The sequence below is a fragment of the Ranitomeya imitator genome, chromosome 1, assembly GCF_032444005.1.
Source record: "Ranitomeya imitator isolate aRanImi1 chromosome 1, aRanImi1.pri, whole genome shotgun sequence".
Classification (NCBI taxonomy): domain Eukaryota; kingdom Metazoa; phylum Chordata; class Amphibia; order Anura; family Dendrobatidae; genus Ranitomeya; species Ranitomeya imitator.
The window spans coordinates 255,381,807-255,403,522 of NC_091282.1; the positions used below are offsets into that span (position 1 = coordinate 255,381,807).

At 46.0% G+C, this 21,716-nt stretch overlaps 1 protein-coding gene across 1 annotated transcript in view; it reads right to left on the minus strand.

Moving 5' to 3' along the window:
- The window catches only part of SBNO1 (strawberry notch homolog 1), an 82,892-nt gene that overhangs the window by 42,252 nt on the left and 18,924 nt on the right, over positions 1–21,716 (minus strand). Inside the window, exons 4-16 of the mRNA XM_069755913.1 lie at positions 21,055–21,155; positions 20,764–20,851; positions 20,303–20,463; positions 20,002–20,135; positions 17,921–18,011; positions 17,649–17,810; positions 17,300–17,435; positions 17,119–17,224; positions 10,082–10,235; positions 8,701–8,883; positions 8,528–8,625; positions 484–635; positions 141–344 (exon numbers count right to left, since the gene is read on the minus strand). Coding sequence (XP_069612014.1) covers positions 141–344; positions 484–635; positions 8,528–8,625; positions 8,701–8,883; positions 10,082–10,235; positions 17,119–17,224; positions 17,300–17,435; positions 17,649–17,810; positions 17,921–18,011; positions 20,002–20,135; positions 20,303–20,463; positions 20,764–20,851; positions 21,055–21,155 — 1,770 coding nt within the window. The remainder of the gene's footprint in view (positions 1–140; positions 345–483; positions 636–8,527; positions 8,626–8,700; positions 8,884–10,081; positions 10,236–17,118; positions 17,225–17,299; positions 17,436–17,648; positions 17,811–17,920; positions 18,012–20,001; positions 20,136–20,302; positions 20,464–20,763; positions 20,852–21,054; positions 21,156–21,716) is intronic.

The window sequence follows — 21,716 nt, forward strand, 5'->3', positions numbered from 1 at the left end:
TGCACTTTAGATTTTAACAGAAAACTACAGTGTTCCCTTTAGCATGAGTACATTTCTCCTGCTATAAAATAATACCTCACCACCCCACGCTATATTATATATTTAAAAAAATATATAAAATTAAATAAAATAATCAATACCATCTTCATCATCGCCACTCGATTCATCTCTAAATGGATTAAAATCATCTTCGTCTTCTCCAGAGCTCACAGACTTAAAGCTTTCACTTTCGCTTTCAGCTTCTTTATCAGAAGAGTCAGATGCACTGTCCATCTCATCTGAACTGCTGCCAGCAAGTCCACCTGTCTTACGAGGTTTCTTAGCATTCCTCAACAGATCATCACCTATAAGACAATTGACACAACAAATAAAACGGTCATTATCCAAATTATGATTATATTTCCTAAATACACGAATGGTTTCCTGTGTCCCCAATGAAGTGTTAGAGAAATAGGAAGCATAAAATCAAAGATGTTCACCTACCTTTCCTTTTCTTTGTTTTACTGTCCTTGCTGGGGCTTTCCCTAGGAGAATTATTATTGCTTCGTGCTGTTAAGTCTATACCAAGAAGACTAAACAATTTTTTACGATCTGGAGCAGGAAAGTGCTTCTCTATTAAAGATTGCAGTACTCCCCTAAAATGGAAAAAATATAAGCAACATCGTAATTTTTAAACATACACAATTACTACATCCTCACTATCTGTTTTACTGCTATTAGCTGATCAATTTCTGAAAACAGCAATGAACACAATTTTAAACAAAACATTCGCCATTACTTTTTTCTTTAGCTCTTTCCTCCCCCCATCTGTGTCATTAAGGCTACGTGCACACGTTGCGGATAGTATGCGTTTTTTGCCGCGTTGCACAACAGCCCATTGAATTCAATGGGATTCCGCAATGCTGTGTTAATGCTGCGTATTTTTCTGAGGTGGAATCGCATCGTGGAAAAATATGCAGCATGCTTATTCTTTGTGCGGAATCTCAGCGATTCCGCACACATAGGAATGCATTGATCCGCTTACTTTCCGCATGGGTTTATGCCCACCATGCAGGAAGTAAGCGGATCATGTGCGGATGGTACCTGGGTCTGGAGGAGAGGAGACTCTCCTCCAGGCCCTTGGGAAACATATTTCTGTTAAAAAAAAAATAAAAAAATATTGATATACTTACCTTTCGATGGCCCCCGAAGTCCTCCCACCTCTCAGCGGTGCACGCGGCCGCTCTCCTTCCCAGGGATGCACTGCGAAGGACCTGGGAGGACGTCGCGGTCAAGTGACGTCACAAAGGTCCTTCGCGCAATGCATCCCTGGGAACGGAAGCTCCAGGGAGCGCCGCTAAGGAGATCAGGGGCCATCTGAATGTGAGAATAATTTTTTTTTTAATTATTTTTAACATTCTTTTACTATTGAAGCTGCATAGGCAACATCAATAGTAAAAATTTGGTGGTCACACTTGTCAAGCACTATGCTTGAGAAGTGTGACCAACCTGTCAGTTTTCCAAGCAATGCTACAGATCACAAGCTAATTGAGCATGCAAAACGCTAGTGTTTAGCGGGATAACACATGCCAATTCCGCATGCGTGATACCCGCGGCAGGGAGTTGCAGAATTGCCGTGGAATTTCCGAGGCAATTCTGCAACATGTGTACATACTGCCGCAGGAAGAAGAAAGCGGGACGGGTCTCGGCAAATCTATGGCCAATAACCCTAAGAGGAGAACGACATACAAACGGCAAACCGGAAACGGGCAGCAACCCGTGTACATAGCCTAAAAGGGTTATTCAGTTGTCTCTTGAGCAGCTCGCTCCTCCTTGACTGACAGTTCTAGCGAGTAGCAGAGCTGAAGTATTAGTAGAACTACAAAGCTCAGCAAAAGCTCCTCTGTAAAAAACATTAATTCATCAGTGGTTTGTTCTGGAGTCTACACTGTCTTCACTGTATTTGTATATAGTGATAACAGGGCATTTTCTTTATCGCTTCATTGGGGGACAGAGGTAACCATGGTGTATGCTGCTGTCGCTAGGGGGCTGACACTAGGCAAAAAAAGGAAAATAGCTCCTCCGTAGTATACACCCACCGACAGGAACCAAGTGCCTCAGTTTAATCTGAGTGTCTCTAGGAGGCAGACCCGGATCTGATCTTTTCCTTTTTCAGATCACCTGTTGTGTTTTATTAATCGTTTTCCTTTGTCTTTCAGGTTCTTCAGCTTCAGGGTAACGGGGTAATTTATCACCCTGTTTTCCCACACTTATGCGACCGAGAGAGCATTGCAGTGTCACCCACTCTCAGGCCTACAAGGCAGGACCTAATCCAGTCACCTTCACGGGTGCTTCAGGGTGATTCCAGGTGGCCAGTCCTGTCTCTTTTCCCCTCCCCACCTCTTCAGAAAGGGCTGGGAGGAAGACTGGTCACCAGCGGTGGCCTCACCCCTTCTTATAAGGGGTTGACCACATCTTCTGCACCGCCTGGAGACGGTGCGGGAAGGAGGATCCCCGATTCCAGCGACCCTCACCCATCCTGGGGCTCCTGATGTGATCCTCATTGCTGCAGAGGGACAGGGATTCAACGCATGTATGTCTCCCTCCGCAGCGGCAGGCGTTAGCACAGCTCCCCCTCCCATTGATGGCCGCACCCCTTCCTTGTTTTCCTTTAGCCAGTCACCAGCATGAGATTAAATTGCGTGCTCTTTTTATCCAATAGGAGGCATCCTCTTGAGCTGGCCACGCCCTCCCGCAGAGCATGCTTTCTTCCGCTCCTATCACAGAGCTTCTCTCTCCCGGCTGTTCACGCCTCCCAGCGTGTCAGCCAATTAGAAGGGGACCTTAGTTTTAACCCTGGCAGATTGTCCTGGCTGTTCACACCCCCGGCATGTCAGCCAAACGGGTCCTTGCTTTCTTTTTTGCCAGTCGGCAGATTGCAGTGGTGTGGGGACAAGCAGAGTCCGCATCAGCCTCTTCACACCGCCATATCCTGCGTGCTCTGCATACGGAAGACACAGCTATATCCTGCGCTCTCTGCAGACAGCTTCCACAGCTCTTGATGTCGCTGGCATCGGGTAGCCCCTGTACTTTTTGTCTTGGCTCCTCCAACAGCAGTATCCCCAAGGCTCAACTTATGCCCAACCCTACAGAGGCTTCTTCTTGCCCCTCTAAACCCATGGTAATTCACTACACCTGTGACCTCTGCAAAAAGAAGTGACCTTCAGGCCAGATCTTCCCCTTTTCTGTCTGTCCGGCAACCCCCTCCACCATGTCTGCCCCACAGGAGCACCCTAACACCCAGGATGAGAGCACTCCCCTTCCTCTGGAGTGGGCTGTTGCCACGTTGCAGTCGGTCTCAGACGTGATAAAAGTTCCAGTCCTTGGTCCTTGAATGACTTGTTTACTGCCACCAGTGCTCCGAATGCCTCTCATAGCGATTTGCACGCACCACAGGGTCAAATCGGGTACAAAAGCAAAGAAGTGGGCTCTTTCCAGTTCTTAATCTAGTTCTCCGGGTCCCTCTGCATCCTCCTGGATACATTCCTCATCCCATGCCCCCTCAACGGAGGCGGATTTGGGTCTGATGGATTCCCAGTCTGGAGTCTGATATAGGCCAGAACTCAAATGATGCAGGACATGGTCAATAGCCTTATTTTAACAATTATCCAAACTCTGGACCTAAGAAGGACAAGGCACCTGCTCCGGAGCACTCAGTTTCCTTCAAATGGGTAAAACTACTTTTCCGGAATTTCCCTAATCTTGGGGAATTTGAAGCAATCATGTCTAAACACTGGAAACACCCTGAGAGGAAGCAGCTAGATATTCTCTACCCCTTTAGGTCAGATCTCATTGGTAAATGGGCAGAATCCCCTAATGTGGATCCACCGGTTTCTCACCTGTCTTCAAGACAGTCTTGTCTCTAGCGGACGGTGTATCTTAAGGATTCTATGGATAGACAGATTGAATCCTTGACTAAATCAGCCTTAAAGCAGCTGGCGCCTCCCTCTGTCCCATATTTTCCTTCAACTGGGGGGCAATGTCCATGTCGGTCTGGGAAAGAATGCTTTGTCAGGGTATTCTAGCGGCAGCTCCTCCGGATGAGATGGCAGATATCTGGTGACTACTTCCTTAGATGCGGCTGGTTGCTCCTCCAGGGCTACCAGCAACATCGTTGCTATACACTGCTTTCTCTGGTTGGAAGCGTGGAATGCAGATTCGCCGTCAAAAAGTCCCTCGCTGGCCTTGCCTTCCAAGGCTCTAGACATTGTTGGTCCAAGCTGGGCGGGAAAAACTTCTCGCTTCCCTGGTCCAAGCCTAGATGTCCTTTTACTAGGAAAAGGTTGCTTCAATCTCAAGAGATAGTGACAAGAGTCATCATACCCGTCCCCATAATGAAGGGTTTTCAGGATTTTACTCCAATCTTTTCATGGTTCGAAAAAAGATGGATCGCTCCGCCCTATTTTAGACCTCAGGCGATTGAATTGTCAGGTTTGAATCCGCCATATCAGGATGGAGTCCCTACATTCAGTAATTGCCTCCATGGAACTGGGAGAATGTCTTTGTTCTGTGGACACTCAAAGCTTATCTTCGCATTCCTGTTTCTGTTCAGCATTAGAGGTTTGCGATCCTGGAGGATATTTATCCATTCACAGCCCTTCCTTTCGGCCTAGCCTCTGCCCCCAGACTATTCATGAAAGTCAGGACAGCAGTCATGGCCACCCTTCGCTCCAAGGGAATCCTCATAATTCCTTACTTGGATGATGTTCTGATCAAGCGGCCGTTCCGCCGACACTGCGACCAAAGTCTTCAGATTTGGACACTTTGGTCTCTCTCGGCTGGATCATCAACAGAGAGAAGCCCTCCATGACCCCAGCTCAGCACCTGGAGTTCCTGGGAAAGAGGTTTGACACGACCCAAGCCCGTGTCTGCCTTCCAAAGGAGAAGTTTATCATTTTTCTGCCAGGGGATCCGTACTCTACAGCGACCAGCTCCTCTCCCCCTACGGTCCCGCATGAGAGTTCTGAGGTAGACTATTACTGCCATGGAAGCCATTCTTTTTACCCAGTTCCTTAACCATCCTTTTCAGCTGGCCCTCTGGTCGGCTTCAGACAAGAGGACCGCTCCCTGGACCGGCCCTTGCTTCTACCTCTCAAGGTGAATCAGTCTCTGACCTGGTGAACGCTATCGGCATCAGTCCTATGAAGGACGTCCTTCCTTCCTCTCCAGTGGCAGGTCTTCAAACAGTCCAAAAAATAAATTCGGACCTCCAAAGATAAATGCAGAAAACTTAGATAGTGATTTATTAACATATGTACAGCCACAGTGTATAAACGTTGACATTTCAGCCAACACTAGGCCTTCATCAGATATAATCCTCAGTGCTTGGAGACGACAATAGGTCTGGTGTAACAGGGCAGTTTAGTCTTTGTTAAATTAAATGCCGGGGTTCATGCACCAAAGTGCGCTTTATCTCCAGCACTTTAGTGCATGAACCCCAGCGTTTAATTTGTTCTCACAAAGACTCCACTGCCCTGTTACACCTGACCTATTGTGTAGTCTCCAAGCACTGAAAATTATTTCTGATGAAGGCCCAGTATTGGCCGAAACATCAACATTTATACACTGGATGTACCCATGTTAATAAATTACTATCTAAGTTTTCTGCACTTAACTTTGGAGTGCCAAATTAATTTTTTGGACTATTTGGAGTGGTATCCTATTCGTACCCCTTTTTTAGTGGAGTGCCGTGCAGCCTTATGTGGTAAGTCTTCACCACAAACGTCGGTCTCCTTGGTTGTGGAGCGGTTTGCCCTGTCTCACAGCGCAGGGTAGCTGGAACGCCCGGGAAGTCGCTCTCTTCTTCAGTCTGGAGATCAGGGCAATTTTCTTTGCCCTTAGCCACTGAGACCCTCCTTACGGGCCAGCCGGTCCGCATACAGTCGGACAACGCCAAGGCTGTGGCTTACATAAACTCGCAGCAAACAAGGATTCTGCAATGGGCAAAATGTCATTTTCCCGCCATATCAGCCGTACACATTTCAGGGTTGGAAAATTGGGCAGCCAATTTTCTGAGCCGTCCTGGTCTCGCATCGGGCGAGTGGTAGCTCAGTACTGCCGTCTTCAACCAGATATGCCAGAAATGAGGCTCCCCAGAAGTCGACCTGATGTCATCTCGGATGAACCACAAGGTTCCTCTGTAGCCAGGTCCAGGGATCTGCTAGCCGTCGGTTGTGATGCTCTAGTAATCCCGTGGTCACTTTTCCAGCTGCCTTTTCGCTTTCTGCCTCTCCACTTGATCCAAGAGTCGTGAAAAAAAATAAAAGGCAGAAGGGATCCCCATAATCCTGATTGCTCCGGATTAGCTAAGATGGGCCTGGTACACGAAGCTGGTGAACATGCTCATGGATGCTCCCTGGAGGCTTCCAGACCATCCTGATCTCTCTCAAGGCCCCCTCTTCCACCAGAGTCCACAATCTCCGAGTTTAAGGGCATGGCCGTTAAGGCCGCAATCCTGAGGGAAGCTGGTCTTTTCCCATCAGGCCATTCAGACCATGATTAGGGCCAGAAAACCAGCATCCTTGCGCGTCTACTACAGATACTGAAAGGCCTTCTCCTGGTGGAGTGAGGACAACGGTTTGGTCCCCATGTCCTTTCCTCTTCCTTCCATTCTTGGTTTTCTTCAAGCGGGTCTTGACTTGAGTCTATTGCTCGGTCAATTCTTTTCCAACGAAATCTGGCTTCTCGTTTCCTAGTGAAGGCCTTTCTTCAAGGAGTCGCCCACCTGGCACCTCCTTCTTCTGATAGATCCATAAGATCTTAACCTTGTCCTTGACTTGCTCCAGCGCCCTACTTCTGAGCCCATTCAAGACACTGTTTTCTCTACTTGGAAAGTTGTCTTAGTTGGAAACTCTCTGATGGATGTAATACATTCGTTCCCCATTCCTGATTCTATATCAGGAAAAGGTAGTTCTCAAGCCTGTTTTTCTTCCTTCCTACTGCGGTCCATCCCCTGGAGAAGTCCCTCCACAAGCTGGATCCAGTCAGAGCTATCAGAGTCTGCCTTTCAAAGACTGCTTCCTTTCGTCAATCTGATGCCCTGTTCGTCATCTCTCAAGGTCATCGTAAAGGGCTCCTAGCTTTTAAGTTCACCACTGCCGTTGGATTCATTCGGCAATATTGGAGGCATACCACATTCAGGACAAACAGCCTCCTCCAAGGGTGAAGGCTCTCTCTGCTTGGGCGGTGGAGTCCTCCTGGGCTGTTCGTCACCAGGCCTTGGCTTTCCAGATTTGTAAGGCGGCGACCTAGTTGTCTTTGCACGCCTTTGCGAGGTTTAACAGGGTTCATACCCATGCATCGTCTGTTGCAGGCCTGGGAAGGAAGGTGCTGCAGGCAGCAGTTACGCACCAGCCGAACCGTGTCAGTTTTCCTTGGGGGACACAGCACCCTCCCTAATCGTTTGTACCATTATTAGGCCTATATGCCTTCATTGTTGGATTCAATTACTGATTAGGAGGATTTGTGGCTTATGATCCGCACTGCCAGCTCATCCAGAACAGACAAAATGTACAATTGAACAGTGGTTTATTCTACGCGTTTCGAAGTGCATATGGCTCCTTCAGGAAAATACCACAAGTCTTGTGGTATTTTCCTGAATAAGAAGTCATATGCACTCCAAAACGCGTAGAATAAACCACTGTTCAAATTGTACATTTTGTCTGTTCTGGATGAGCTGGCAGTGCGGATCACAACACACAAATCCTCCTATTCAGCGATTTAGCTACGGTCGCGTGTCGACCGGTGGATCTGCGGCAGCCGGCACTATATGCCTATGAATCTCTTACATCAGGTGATCAGTTACATTACTGGCGAATCTTCTTTTAAATTGTGATATAAGACACTATCTGCACTTTTTTCTTTCCTACAAGGTATATTACTATTCATTGTTGGGTTAGTACATATGTTCAGTTTTTGGTTGCTTCTACTGATTTAACACTAACTGAAGTACTTTGTGCCTGCCGGTGGGTATATACTGCGGAGGAGCAGCTATTTTCCTTTTTTGCCTAGTGTTATCCTCCTAGCGACAGCAGCATATACCATGGTTATACATGTTACCCAATGAAGGCTCCAAGAAAGTTTTTAGGGTTAGTATCAAAAATCCCTCTTTAACAAGCACATGACTACCGAAGGACATTTAGAGCTATGATGTTGGGTGCCAGGGGATTGTGATTACTTAAGATAACCTTGTCAGGAACCATTAGTGAGGGGGAGGTAGGTGAGCAATTAACTATTACATAGAAGTCAATTGGAGAGCTGTCTAAGAAGTTAGGAGTTAACTACTCTACTGGAATGTAACAGTGCACTTGCTGTTGAGCTCCATAGAAACAAGGTGTATACTATGCAAGAAAAAAGCCCTCATTTCAGGAAAGCACAGAAAGCAATTCCATTGCAAACTTATTTTTCATGCGATAAAACGAATTAAAGAAATGTAATGCAAGAATAGTACTTTAAAATGTTGATAAATACAATGTGTTAAAAATCTTACTTTGCAGTAGATACAAAATCATTCAATTCTCCACCTCCTTCCTCCAAAGCTTCCAGAGTTCTTGCCTCCCCAGTGGACTGGAGACCAATAACTACACACTGGCACACAAAGCAGTAAGTTAGCGCATTGCAACCCTTCTGACATAACCATGATACCCAAAACCCACAGCTTACCTTTCCATTTTTTATTTCTTCTCTGGCAAGTTGTACTACTCTTCTGACTTTGGATGCTATACAGAGGTATTTGAAAAACCTCTGGTGTGCAGACCAGAACTGTCCCCACATAGACTTTTTCATCCGCTGCTCAGCATCAATTAGGTCCGCAGCTTGCTGAAACCGCTCTCTGGCCAGCACCCACTTCAGATAGAATAGAGAACAAAAACATAAGAGTGTAGTCTTTACATAAAACTAATGTATTGAATACTATAAAATATTCCAAAAGAGAGTAAATAGCTAATAAGAGTAACTTCGGAGTGAGGTGATAAGTGTTCCAGTCATGAAAAAAAAACAGCCCCATAAATACAAGTTTATGGTATTCTTTCATCGCTCCTAATAACTAAATGATAGTTAAAAAAAGAAAAAAAAATTGTGCTCTTTTGAATTATTGGAGTATAGCCCCATGTATGCAACACTCTGATCTTACTTATGGCAGCATATTCAATTAACAGATGCCTTTAAAAGATGGTGTCCACAACTAAATTGGCCTTGATAAAATAATAGAGCTTATACTCACCTCCCGTGCCGACGTCGTTGCCGCAGTGTCGTCACTCATTCACCCGGGGCTCCAATGCAGTTGTGACACGTGACGCCAACGCCCAATCAGCGCCGGCGTCACAGACCCCGCCTCTGGACAAATCGATCATGAAGAGGAGGTCCAAGAACAGCTGCAGCTTGGCTTCTTTTTCATGTTCAATTTGTCCGAAGGCAGGGACAGTGACGCCAGCGCTGATTTGGCACCGGCATCACAATACCGCACAAGAGCCCCAGGGACACCGAATGCAGACACCTCGAGAACCGCACCGGCAAGTGAGGAGAGTATAAGTTTTATTATTTTATGGGAGGAAAACATTCTAATCAAAAAGAGGGTTGTCCTAGTAGTGGACAACCTCTAAATAAATATCAAATGGACATGTTCTATTAAGAATGTTTTCCAAGACTCAATGCATTCACACTTCTGTTTGTCATGGACTGGCCTCAGGTCTCTTAATCCAAACTCAGCAGCCTCATAGGCATACAGGGTCAGGAGACCTGCAGTCACAGTCCATGCATAATGTACTGTGACACAGGTGTGAATCCGGCATAATACCAATAGCCTTTTAAATCCTGATCTGCATGTACAATGCATCACCAACTGATTAACATTGAAGGCCCATCTTTAAGACAAAATGATCAGAGTTTAAGTCATAAAGGCCTCTTTAAAGCGGTGCAGTTTGTGCAACACAAGTTTACTTGAAAATAGGAGTATATGGACAGTTAGAAAATGTCACTTATAACGGAAGTGATCCTTAAGCTGACAAAAAAAAAAAAAAAAAAAAATTGTAAAGTGAATACCTACCAATTTTACAGACTTATTGTACATTTTCACATAATCCTGGGAGAGGGGAACTTCTTCAATTTTGAAAGTGACACCAGTAAAGCTAAGCTGTCTTGCAATATACATGCCTCTCAATTTCATATCCATGGCCACAATTTCCATGGCACCAACACCTCTGCAGAGAAATCACATATATATTGTAGAGACATAAAACAATAGTAGAGAGCTAGCTAGTCACCTATCTCTTGCACACAGACCTAAAGGTCCCAAACATTGAAACAATGCCTCCTCTAACATATATACATTTCCTAACATTGTAAAACAGGGACTTTTGCGTACTTACCGTAAAATCCTTTTCTGCGAGCCAATCATTGGGGGACACAGGACCATGGGTGTTATGCTGCTACCACTAGGAGAACACTAAGTAATACAGAAGGTATACACTCTCCTGCTGGCTCCAAGTGAACCAGCTCGGTAAAGCAGTAGGAGCTTAACATTTAACCAGGATGAACTATGTCAAAACCAAGCCAACACAGAAAACCAAAGCAGTTTGGCTCGGACAAAAGGATTTTACGGCAAGTACACAAAAATCCCTGTTCTCCTACACCTCATTGGGGGTATAGGACCATGGGACGTCCTAAAGCAATCCCTGGGTGGGGAACAATCAACTGTAATTGCTCCTTGTACCCACAGGTTACAAATGCGACACAGGCGCCTGCAAAATTCATCTGCCGACGGTCGCATCTGCCGAGGCCTGAGAATGAACATGGTAATGTTTTCTAAACGTATGCAGACTGGACCAGGTCGCCGCTCTGCAAACTTGCGCTGCCGAAGCTTGGTGCCGGATGACCCAAGACGCACCCAATGACTGAGTGGAATGAGCCTTAATCCCTGCTGGAACACAATGACCTCTGACTCGGTAGGACTCCTGAATAGCTGAACGAATCCATTTTGCTATTGTCGCCTTGGAAGTGGGAAACCCCTTCCTTGGCCCTTACGGGAGCACAAACAGGGCATCCGACCTGCGGAAGGATGCCATCCGCGAGATGTATCTCTTTGAGAGCTCTCACTAAATCCAGTGTGTGGAGGGCCTTCTCGATGCGATATACTGGTGACGGACAGAGACAGTAAGACAATCTCCTGATTGAGATGAAAGGATGAGACAACTTTTGGCAAAAAGGACGGGGATGTTCTCAAAACCACCTTATCTTGATGAAAATTCTGGAACGGAACTAGACAGAGCCGCCAGCTCCGAGACTCGTCTAATGGACGTGACCAGGAGGGCAACCTTCCATGAAAGAGAGGACAGGGAAACCTCCTGTAGAGATTCGAAAGGAGCTTCTTGCAAGACTCCAAGGACCAGATTAAGGTCCCATGGTTCCAACTGCATCCTATAGGGCGGCACCCTATGGGAGATTCCCTGAATGAACGTCTTCACTTGTAATCTGTTGGCAATCCTGCGTTGGAACAGAAAGGAGAGGGCTGAAATCTGCCCCTTGAGAGAACTAAGGGTGAGACCTAAATCCAAACCCGTTTATAAAAATTTGAGGATGGATGGAAGGAATGGAAAATTCAAGAGGAGAACGTCCCCGGTCGTTGCACCAGGAAAAGAAGATTTTCCAAGTGTGATGATAAATCAGCATAGACATAGGCTTTCTAGCGCTGATCGTGGCAGAGATGACTTCTGGAGAGAAACCTGCCTGGGTTAGAACCCAGGACTCAACGGCCATGCCGACAAACACAGGGCCTTGGAGTTCTGGTGGTAAATGGGGCCCTGTGATAGCAGGTCTACGCGATTCGATAATTGCCAGGGAACATCGGCAACTAGTTGAACTAGTTCCGCTTACCACGCCCATTGCGGCCAATCTGGCGCAATCAGGATTAACGGTACTCCCTCCGCTCTGATCTTCTTGATGACTCTCGGCAGTAAGGGGAGCGGGGGAAGTCTGTACGGAAGCTGAAAACGATGCCACTGGAGTACGAGTGCATCTGTCCCGATTGCTGCTGGATCGTGGGACCGAGCTATGAAGTCAGGAACCTTGGAATTTAGCCGTGAGGCCATCAGATCCATGTCAGCAAATCAGATGGAAGATCTCCAGATGGAGAGACCACTCCCCAGAGTCAAGGCCTTGACGACTGAGGGAATCTGCATCCCAATTGTCCACTCCCGGGATGTGAACCGCAGAAATCAGTGAGTGGTTTTCCTTGGCCCAACGGAGAATGTATCCTACCTCGTTCATGGCTGGCATGCTGCAGGTTCCCCCTTGTCGGTTGATGTATGCCACTGCAGTGGCATTGTCGGAATGAATCCTGATGGGACGACCCGCCAGGAAGGGATGGAATTGGAGAAGAGCTAACCTGATTGCCTGAATTTCCAAGATACTGATCAGAAGGCGTGATCCCTGAAGTGACCAGCGGCCCTGAGCAGTGTGATGTAAGAACACCACTCCCCAGCCTAGAAGACTGGCATCTGTCACAACTAGCCAATGTACTGGAAGAAAAGACTTCCCTTGATTCAGGGAGGACTTTAATGTCCACCACCTGAGAGACTGTCTTACTCGGTGGGGAAGGAAGAACCGACAGTCGAGGGAGAAAGGGTTCCTGTCCCAAACAACCAGGATGGCATGCTGTAAGGGACAGAGGTGTAATTAGGCAAATGGAACCGCCTCCAAAGCTGCCACCATCCTGCCGAGGACTGTCATACTGAAGCGAAGAGAGAGTGCGAGGTTGAGAGAGCTTCTCAGCTTCCCGCTGTAAGGCTGAGACCTTTTCCGGGGGAAGAAGCACCAACCCCTGGGATGAGTCCAGTATCATTCCTAGAAAGGAAATTCACCAAGATGGTACCGGTGAAAATTTTTTGAAGTTTATCTTCCAACCCAGACGAGAAAGAGAATCTATTGTGATGTTCACAGCCTCCTTGCAGGTGCGGAAAGAGGGGCCTTTGATGAGGATATCATCTAGATACGGTAGCACCACCATGACTCGGGTGTGAAGAATGGCCACAGCGGCCGCCATGACCTTGGTGAATACCCTGGAAGCGGTGGCGAGGCCGAAGGGCAAAGCAACGAATTGGAAGTGTTGTTCCTGAACTGCGAAGCGAAGGAGCCTATGGTGAGAAGGGAAAATTGGAATGTGAAGGTACGCGTCCTGGATGTCTATAGATGCCAGGAACTCGCCTTTTTCCATGGAGGCGATGACAGAACTAAGTGATTCAATTCGAAACCGTCGTACCCTGACGAACCTGTTCAGCAGTTTTAGGGTCCAGTATGGGCCATACTGTACCGTCCTTTGGAACAATTAACAGGTTTGAATAAAAACATTTAAAGCTTTCGCTTTGAGGGACCGGGATAATAACCCTCTCTTTTAGAAAGCTTAAGGCCTGGAAGAACTCTGATGCCCTTGCCATGGGAGGAGAAGACAGGAAAAAGTGATTTGGTGGAAGAGAGGAAAATTCTATTCTGTATCCAGAGGACGCTACGTCGCGGACCCATTGAGCCACACGTCGCTGAAGGAAAGCAGGCGGCCGTCTACTTTGAGGGTGTCCTCCGGATACCGCAGTGAGTCATTGTGTGGGAGAGAGAGATCGGTATCCAGCACTGCTGCAGACAAGACCTCAGCCCAGTGGGTCATAGCCTTAGCCACCCACGTAGCGGCAAAAGATGGGAAGAGTGCGGCCGCCGAGGCATCAAAGGCTGAACGCGCCATATTGTCGATCTGACGATCGGTTGGGTTTTTTATAGAAGCGCCCTCTGAAGAGGATAAAATAGATTTAGTAGCCAGGCGTGATCCCGGAGGATCTACCGGGTGACATTGCGACCAATCTTTTCTTAGATCCTAGGCAAAGGAATATTTTGATTCCATGGGCTTCTGCCCTGTGAATCGTTTATCTGGATGGGTCCTGTGAGATTCAACGATTTCCTTAAATTCGGGATGAGTGGCGAACACTCTATGAGCTCGTTTAGTCCTTTTAAAGGACACAGCATGATCAGTTTTAGATAAAGGTTCCTCCTCAAGTTTCAAAGCCGTATTCACTGACTTAGAGTCGAGAGTCTCCTGATCGTGATGAAATTCCTGATCTAGGGACGTGTCAGAATCGTCCTCTGCAACAGGTTCTATACTAGCCCCAATGGAATGGGAACAAGAAATCGAGCTCTCAGAACCCGAAACCCGGTGATGGTCTGGGGATATGGCACGAGTCCTTTTCCTGGAAGAGCGAGAGCTCCTTGGCAAGGTACGACCCCTAGAGTACGATTGGAAGCGTCATCCGTAAGAGTGCCCTGGTTAGAGGAGAGGTCTCGGAATGATTCTAACGCTTATGGCCTGGAAGAACTCTGATGCCTTTGCCCTTGGAGGAGAAGACAGGAAAAAGCGATTTGGAGGAAGAGAGGAGAATTTTATCTTGTATCCGGAGGACACTAGGTCGCGGACCCATTCGTCATGAATGACCGAGAGCCACGCGTCGCTGAAGGAAAGCAGGCGGCCGCCTACTTTCAGGGTGTCCCCCGGATACCACAAGGAGTCATTGTGTGGGAGATCAGCCTGGTCTGGACCCCCTGGATCCTGACTGCCTAGGCCTGCCTCTCCATGAAGGGGAAGGTTTGTAAGAGGTTTGGGGACCTCTATCCCTACGTTGTGTCCGGCCGGGTCTGGAAGATGTGGAAGTAGAGGACCAATTTGAGTTGGAACGGGGGAAAAAAAAAAAAATATATATATATATATATATATATATATATATATATATATATATATATATATATATAATCAGGACCGAGCCTGCTGTTGCTGGTTCCGAAAGGGTCTCTGTTCAGGGAGAAATTGACTCTTTCCTCCAGTGGCGTCGGAAATTAACTGATTGAGTTTTTCGCCAAAAAGGCGACCACTCTGATATGGTAAAGAAGTCAATGACTTTTTAGAAGCAGAATCCGCACGCCAGTCCCTGAGCCATAAGGACCTCCGAATGGTGATGGCGTTTGCTGCTGCTTGAGAAGCGCAGTCAGTGGCATCTAGAGACGCGGTCACTAGAAAATCCCCAGCTCTGGCTATCTCAGACCTCAGCCCAATGGGTCATAGCCTTAGCCACCCACGTAGCAGCAAAAGATGGAAAGAGTGCAGCTGCTGAGGCTTTAAAAGCTGAACGAGCCATACTGTCGATCTGACGATCGGTGGGGTTTTTAATCAAGGCGCCCTCTGAAGAGGATAAAATAGATTTAGTAGCTAGGCGCGATTCTGGAGGATCTACCGGAGGAGACTGTGACCAATCTTTTCTTAGATCAGGAGCAAAGGGATATTTTGACTCCATGGGCTTTTGCCCTGTGAAGCGTTTATCTGGACGGATCCTATGAGATTCAACGATTTCCTTAAATTCGGGATGATCGGCGAACACTGTGAGCCCGCTTGGTCCTCTTAAAGGACACAGCATGATCCGTTTTAGATAAAAGGTTCCTCATCTACTGACTCAATGAGAGAGTCGAGAGTCTCCTGATGGTGTTGAAATTCCTGATCTAGGGACGTGTCAGGATCGTCCTCTGAGCCAGGTTTTCTACTAGCCCCAAGAAAGGGGGAGCAAGAAAAGTAACTCTCAGAACCCGATTCCCGGTGATGGTCTGCGGACAAGGCATGAATCCTTTTTCTGGAAGAGCGAGAGCTCCTTGGTAAGGTACAACCCCTAGTGTTAAAGGGGTTCTGATCATCGGAAGCGTTGTCTGTAAGAGTGCCCTGGTTAGAGGAAGGATCTCGGAACGAGTCTAACGCTTTGGCCAGGGATGCCATAGACCGGGTAAGGGAGGTAGCCCACTCCGGGGGACTAGGCTCACTGGGTTCGGTATCAGTAACAGGTGGTCCCTGAGCAGTCACCAGCTGAGCATAACAGTATTGTGACCCCGGGGTAGAGATACCTTACAAGAGGTACAAGCAGCAAAAACACTGTGGGTTTTCCCAGACTTTTTGTTCGGCTTTGATTGAGAGTGTAGCCTTGAGGAGAGCGCTTACTAGCAGGGGAAAAGTTAAGCTATGTTTCTGCAGCTTACCCATGTCCTGTGTCCCCGGTGAGGTCCGCAATGTGTCCACCGAAATCACTAATCCCTGAAGCTGTGATTCAGAACGCTGGAGCAGCGCTGCAGCATCAGCCCTGAGGGTGTCCAAAGATGGCCACCGCGATCAGGAAGAGAAGGCTCTTCTCGCAGAACGAGAAGCGTTAGAGAGTGGGCGGCGGTAACCGCCGGTGGGCGGAGCCAACGTTTCGGTCTGGACAAGAGAAAAGCCGGGGGCTAAATTTTAAGCTTGCAGTTGTGGCCTGCGTGCCGTGGCCGCTATTTTTGCCCCACGCACCCGGGATATATCCCTTATCCCAGGACCTCCCAGCACCTTGGCACCGCAGGTGTACTCACGGTAGATGCGGTGGGCCGGTGCTCAATTCACCGTCGCCATAGTCAGGGAGGGGGTGGAGAGCTTCTGCCGCCTTCTATCATCCGCTGTAACAGTAGTGATGCAGTGGGTGGCTGCACGGACGCCATAAACATGTCCAGCTATGCACCTGGCTCCAGGAGAGGTAGATGGAGGGCTACTCCATGTGGTCGCCTGCTATGGAGGGGGGAGATTGAAACGCGAAAGAACTGTCGCCCGTAAAGTGAGCTCAGGGCTGGCATCCAATGGTGCAGGAAAGGGTACGGGGAGGGACGCTCCGCATTCTTGCCTGTTGATGGTTCGGGGGAGATCGGAACCTAGAAAAGATCTGTCGCCCCATTCGCTCCATTAAGGGAAAAATAGAATAAACATAAAAATAAAAAAACGGTGGGGTCTGAAAGCAGACCCAAGTGCCTCCTACAGACACTAAGCAAGAACTGGTTCACTTGGAGCCAGCAGGAGGGTGTAAACTGCAGGGGAGGAGCTATTCTTTCTGTATTACTTAGTGTCCTCCTAGTGGCAGCAGCATAACACCCATGGTCCTGTGTCCCCCAATGAGGCGTAGGAGAAATGCATTGTACCACCTACTGCAATATAAAAGGTCATCAGGCTATTATACATACATCAAAATAAGGAGAACAAAGCCAATTTCATACCTTCTTTCAACTGCCTGAATGAAGTCGTTAAATTCTCTAAAGGGAGTGCCTTCACCCCAAATTCCCAAACGGCTCATGTAAGCCATATTTCTTGGCTCCGAGGCACCTAAAAAAAAAGTCTCATAAGCCATTTGGACAGTGACATTTTTGCACTTTACCAAACCAAGAATTATCTACATACCTGTGGCACTGGCGTATATAACTCTAGCTTTAGGCAGCTTGTTCTGAAGCTCCAACACCGCTAAACCAGTTTTTGTTGGTTTTGAGGAACCAACTGGACATAGATTTTTTGCCTTGTGACATTCATCAAATACAATCTATAGTTTAAGTCGTTAAGGAAACTAGTGAAACTAGTAAAGAAATATAATGTGTGCATGCACAGGAGTTAGTGAAAACTGCATTTCATCTATACCATTCAAACCTATTGGTTCAGATACAAACTCATCACATGCATACCTGCACTAAAACAATCTATAAACACGCTTTTACTCAAAAAGTTAAGAATATAACAGCTTGTGATAAAAGGATACAACACCATCAAAATCTTCTGAGCACCAGTGAAGAAGCTGCTTTAAGCGCGTTTTGTATTTACCCCCAGACTGGCTTTCGCCAATCAATGAGGAGTATGTGGCAAATATAACCCCTTTCTTGACACTGCCATTATGTTTAGATGAAATTTTTCCATATTTAAACTGTAAAGAGAAAAAAATATATATATGATAAGCCACAAAAAAACCACAACAGTTTATATTTTGTTATTTTTACATTTAAAGAAATAAACAAAAAAGTATCTGGTGAACACCTTGTTTAAAGAATGAACCTGAATATTTTTAGCTCCAATGTCTCTCAAGTCTCTTTCAGCATCATACTTCAAGTCGTTCGAAACACTGAACCTACAGAACCAAAATAATGAAAATTCCATTATATCTTAAATGCACTAAAGTAAAAGGTTAGAGATGATCTATAGAACATATATATTTTTTTATTATTTTTGCTACTTAATGTCTTTTTTCCCCATTACAGAAACTTTCATTTATTTATCGCTTCATTGGGGGATACAGGTAACCATGAAGGCTCCAAGAAAGATTTTACAGTGAGTACCAAAAATCCTTCTTTATGAACTGAGCAAAGCAAACAATTTTTTTTTTTAAAGTTAACAGTATGGAAAATATAAAACTACATCAAGATAAAAGTCTCGAATTTTATTAAAAAAAAAAAAATGCAGCAGGAGTCTACGTAGAGAAATTGACTGGTACATTTACAAATAATAGAACACTACAGTATAGAAATAGACAATACTGGAGCTGAACAAGATTACATTGTAACAGTAATTCAGACAAAACCAAAGACTCCCACAGTCATTCCATCTACTAGTGCAGAACCAATAATATAAATATCTGATGAATTCCCTTTAGGGTACCGTCACACTAAGTGACGCTGCAGCGATACTGACAACGATGTCGATCGCTGCAGCGTCGCTGTTTGGTCGCTGGAGAGCTGTCACACAGACAGCTCTCCAGCGACCAACGATCCCGAGGTCCCCAATAACCAGGGTAAACATCGGGTTACTAAGCGCAGGGCCGCGCTTAGTAACCCGATGTTTACCATGGTTACCAGCGTAAACGTTAAAAAAACAAACACTACATACTTACCTTCAGCTGTCTGTCCTCCGGCGCTCTGCTTTCCTCTGCACTGTCAGCGCCGGTCAGCCGGAAAGCAGAGCGGTGACGTCACCGCTGTGCTTTCCGGCTGGCCGGCGCTGACACAGGATGCAGGAGGAGTGCAGAGAAGCAGAGCGCCGGGGACAGACAGCTGAAGGTAAGTATGAAGTGTTTGTTTTTTTAACGTTTACGCTGGTAACCAGGGTAAACATCGGGTTACTAAGCGCGGCCCTACGTTTAGTAACCCAATGTTTACCCTGGTTACCAGTGAAGACATCGCTGGATCGGCGTCACACACGCCGATTCAGCGATGTCAGCGGGAGATCCGGCGGCGAAATAAAGTTCTGGACTTTCCTCAGCGACCAACGATCTCCCAGCAGGGGCCTGATCGTTGGTCGCTGTCACACAACTATTTCCTTAACGATATCGTTGCTACGTCACAGAAAGCAACGATATCGTTATGTGTGACGGTACCTTTAAGTAAAAGGATTAAATGTTTTATACTATGTAAATTTGGGACAGCAGCTTGGCAGGCAGACCAGACTTTCATGGCTAATCCTTTGTTTAGAAAATAAAACAAACCAACACCATGGGTAGTATACAATACTAAATTTTAGCACCTAAAAACAAATAAATTGCAGGGACTTTGCTCTTTGTTTTAAGAAAAAAAACAAAACAAAGATAGCACATTTGCAATCAGTCCATTTCAACTAAGGGTACCGTCACACAGTGCAATTTTCATCGCTACGACGGCACGATTCGTGACGTTCGAGCGATATAGTTACGATATCGCAGTGTCTGACACGCTCCTGCGATCAGGGACCCCGCTGAGAATCGTACGTCGTAGCAGATCGTTTGAAACTTTCTTTCGTCGTCTAGTGTCCCGCTGTGGCGGCATGATCGCATGGTGTAACATATATCGTATACGATGTGCGCATAGTAACCAACGGCTTCTACATCGCACATACGTCATGAAATTATCGCTCCAGCGTCGTACATTGCAAAGTGTGACAGCAGTCTACGACGCTGGAGCGATATTGTTACGATGCTGGAGCGTCACGAATCGTGCCGTCGTAGCGATGAAAATTGCACTGTGTGACGGTACCCTAAGTTGTTTTGAGTCTTACAATGCATTTGTATAAGAGAGTTACAAGCACCATTCAGATGTAATTTGTGTTTACTGAAGAGTAATTATGTGTTTGTAGTGGCATTTTATACTCACCACAAAGATCTTTTTCTACTTAGCAAGTAGTTTTCAAAAATGATTCCAGCAATTGTTCTTCCTTTCCCAACTCCTGCACCATCCCCAATTAAGAATCCGGCTCGCTCACCATTGGGAAGGAAGGTTTCATGTTGCTGAAGAAACAGAACAAAGTAAAAGTTATGTAATCTTTTACATTAATGTGGCAAATGTACAAATAAAATAAGAAATTTAGGAGTATTAAAATAAATAAAAAAACTATCACACAATGGTTACCAGAGGTTATTTAAACACAAGTTGTTTTAGGGATGAAAACACAAACCTGCGCAGCATAAGTGATTGCTTCTAACTGCAGAGCAGATAACCAGCCGTTATCAACGGACTCTTCGGGAATTGAAGTTTGGAACCAAACATCTGGAGGAGTCACACTTGACAGAGAACTGGTTTCCACAACAGGATCTGGATGCCTAAGTCCAACTTTAACTAGAAAAGAAAAAGAAAACCAATAATAAAAACATTGATATCTGAAATAATCTCAAAACTTCTAGGCCCATAGAAATTTGCCACACTGAATGAAACAGACTGGAGACTAGTCTTACATTTTTCTTGAACACTTCCAATTACACAAAAATTGATGCACTTACGCAGTGCTCTAAGGCAAGAAAAAGAAGCAGCAATGCACAAAAATGATTTGCAAGACTAGAAACAGTGAATCCAATCCTTGCATATCTTTCCCAATATGTGCCCCCTTCCAAAATGCACAAAACATTAAATGTCACATACGTTTTATAGGCATATATTCTGCATATGTCTCAGCATGGCCCATCTCGTCCTCATCTTCTTCCTCTGGCTCATCTTCCTCTTTAACTTTCTGAAATTAACGTTATAGATGATGGCCAAACAATTTCTTGTAAAGCATTTTTTTGTCAGCTGTGCCCTTAGGTGGTTAACCATAAAGGATTCATCACCAGATTTCACAGTACAAACTGTATACATTATTAGATCTCAGACCTGACAAGACTGTTGTATTTACTTGGAAAAAAAAAATTGACAAAATGGCTGTATAACACTTACATTAGTTGGAGAAAAGCTTCTCATTTTAATATCATCATTGATCCATATTCTGGTCACTTCTTTATTGGAAACATCTTTTTTTGCTCCATTGATCAGATCAGCTATCAATACAAAATTTCAGAATGTATATAAACAAACTAAATACTTAAAATGCTGCAAACATTTCTGTAACAGTCTAACACTTCCCGGAACCAAGTTTTTAGGTTGAGGTATAAGGTTGATTGCAGATGCAGCCCAATCTGTTGGCAGCATGGTATAGAGAAGGAAAAGCTGAAAAGAAGAATCTATAGGTTTGTTGTAAAAGATTCTGAATAACTGAGATCCCTGGTGTGTGTTTACATGAGTCCAGTGGGCGATCCTACTCCATGATTTTCCTGCATGCAGAGCTGACTGTCAGTCACTGAATAGGACCACAAACCGCACTCTCATGCACCCAAACACCAGGGATTATAAAAAAATGCAACTTTTATTGAACATCTCATAGGCTACGTTCACATTAGCGTTGCGCCGCCCTGCGTCGGCGACGCAACGCGCGACGCATGTTAAAACGCGCAAAAACGCGCGCGTTTTGCGACGCGTGCGTCGTTTTTGACGAAAATCGGACGCACAGAAAATGCAACTTGTTGCATTTTCTTGCGTCCGACGCGTCGGAAACGACGCAC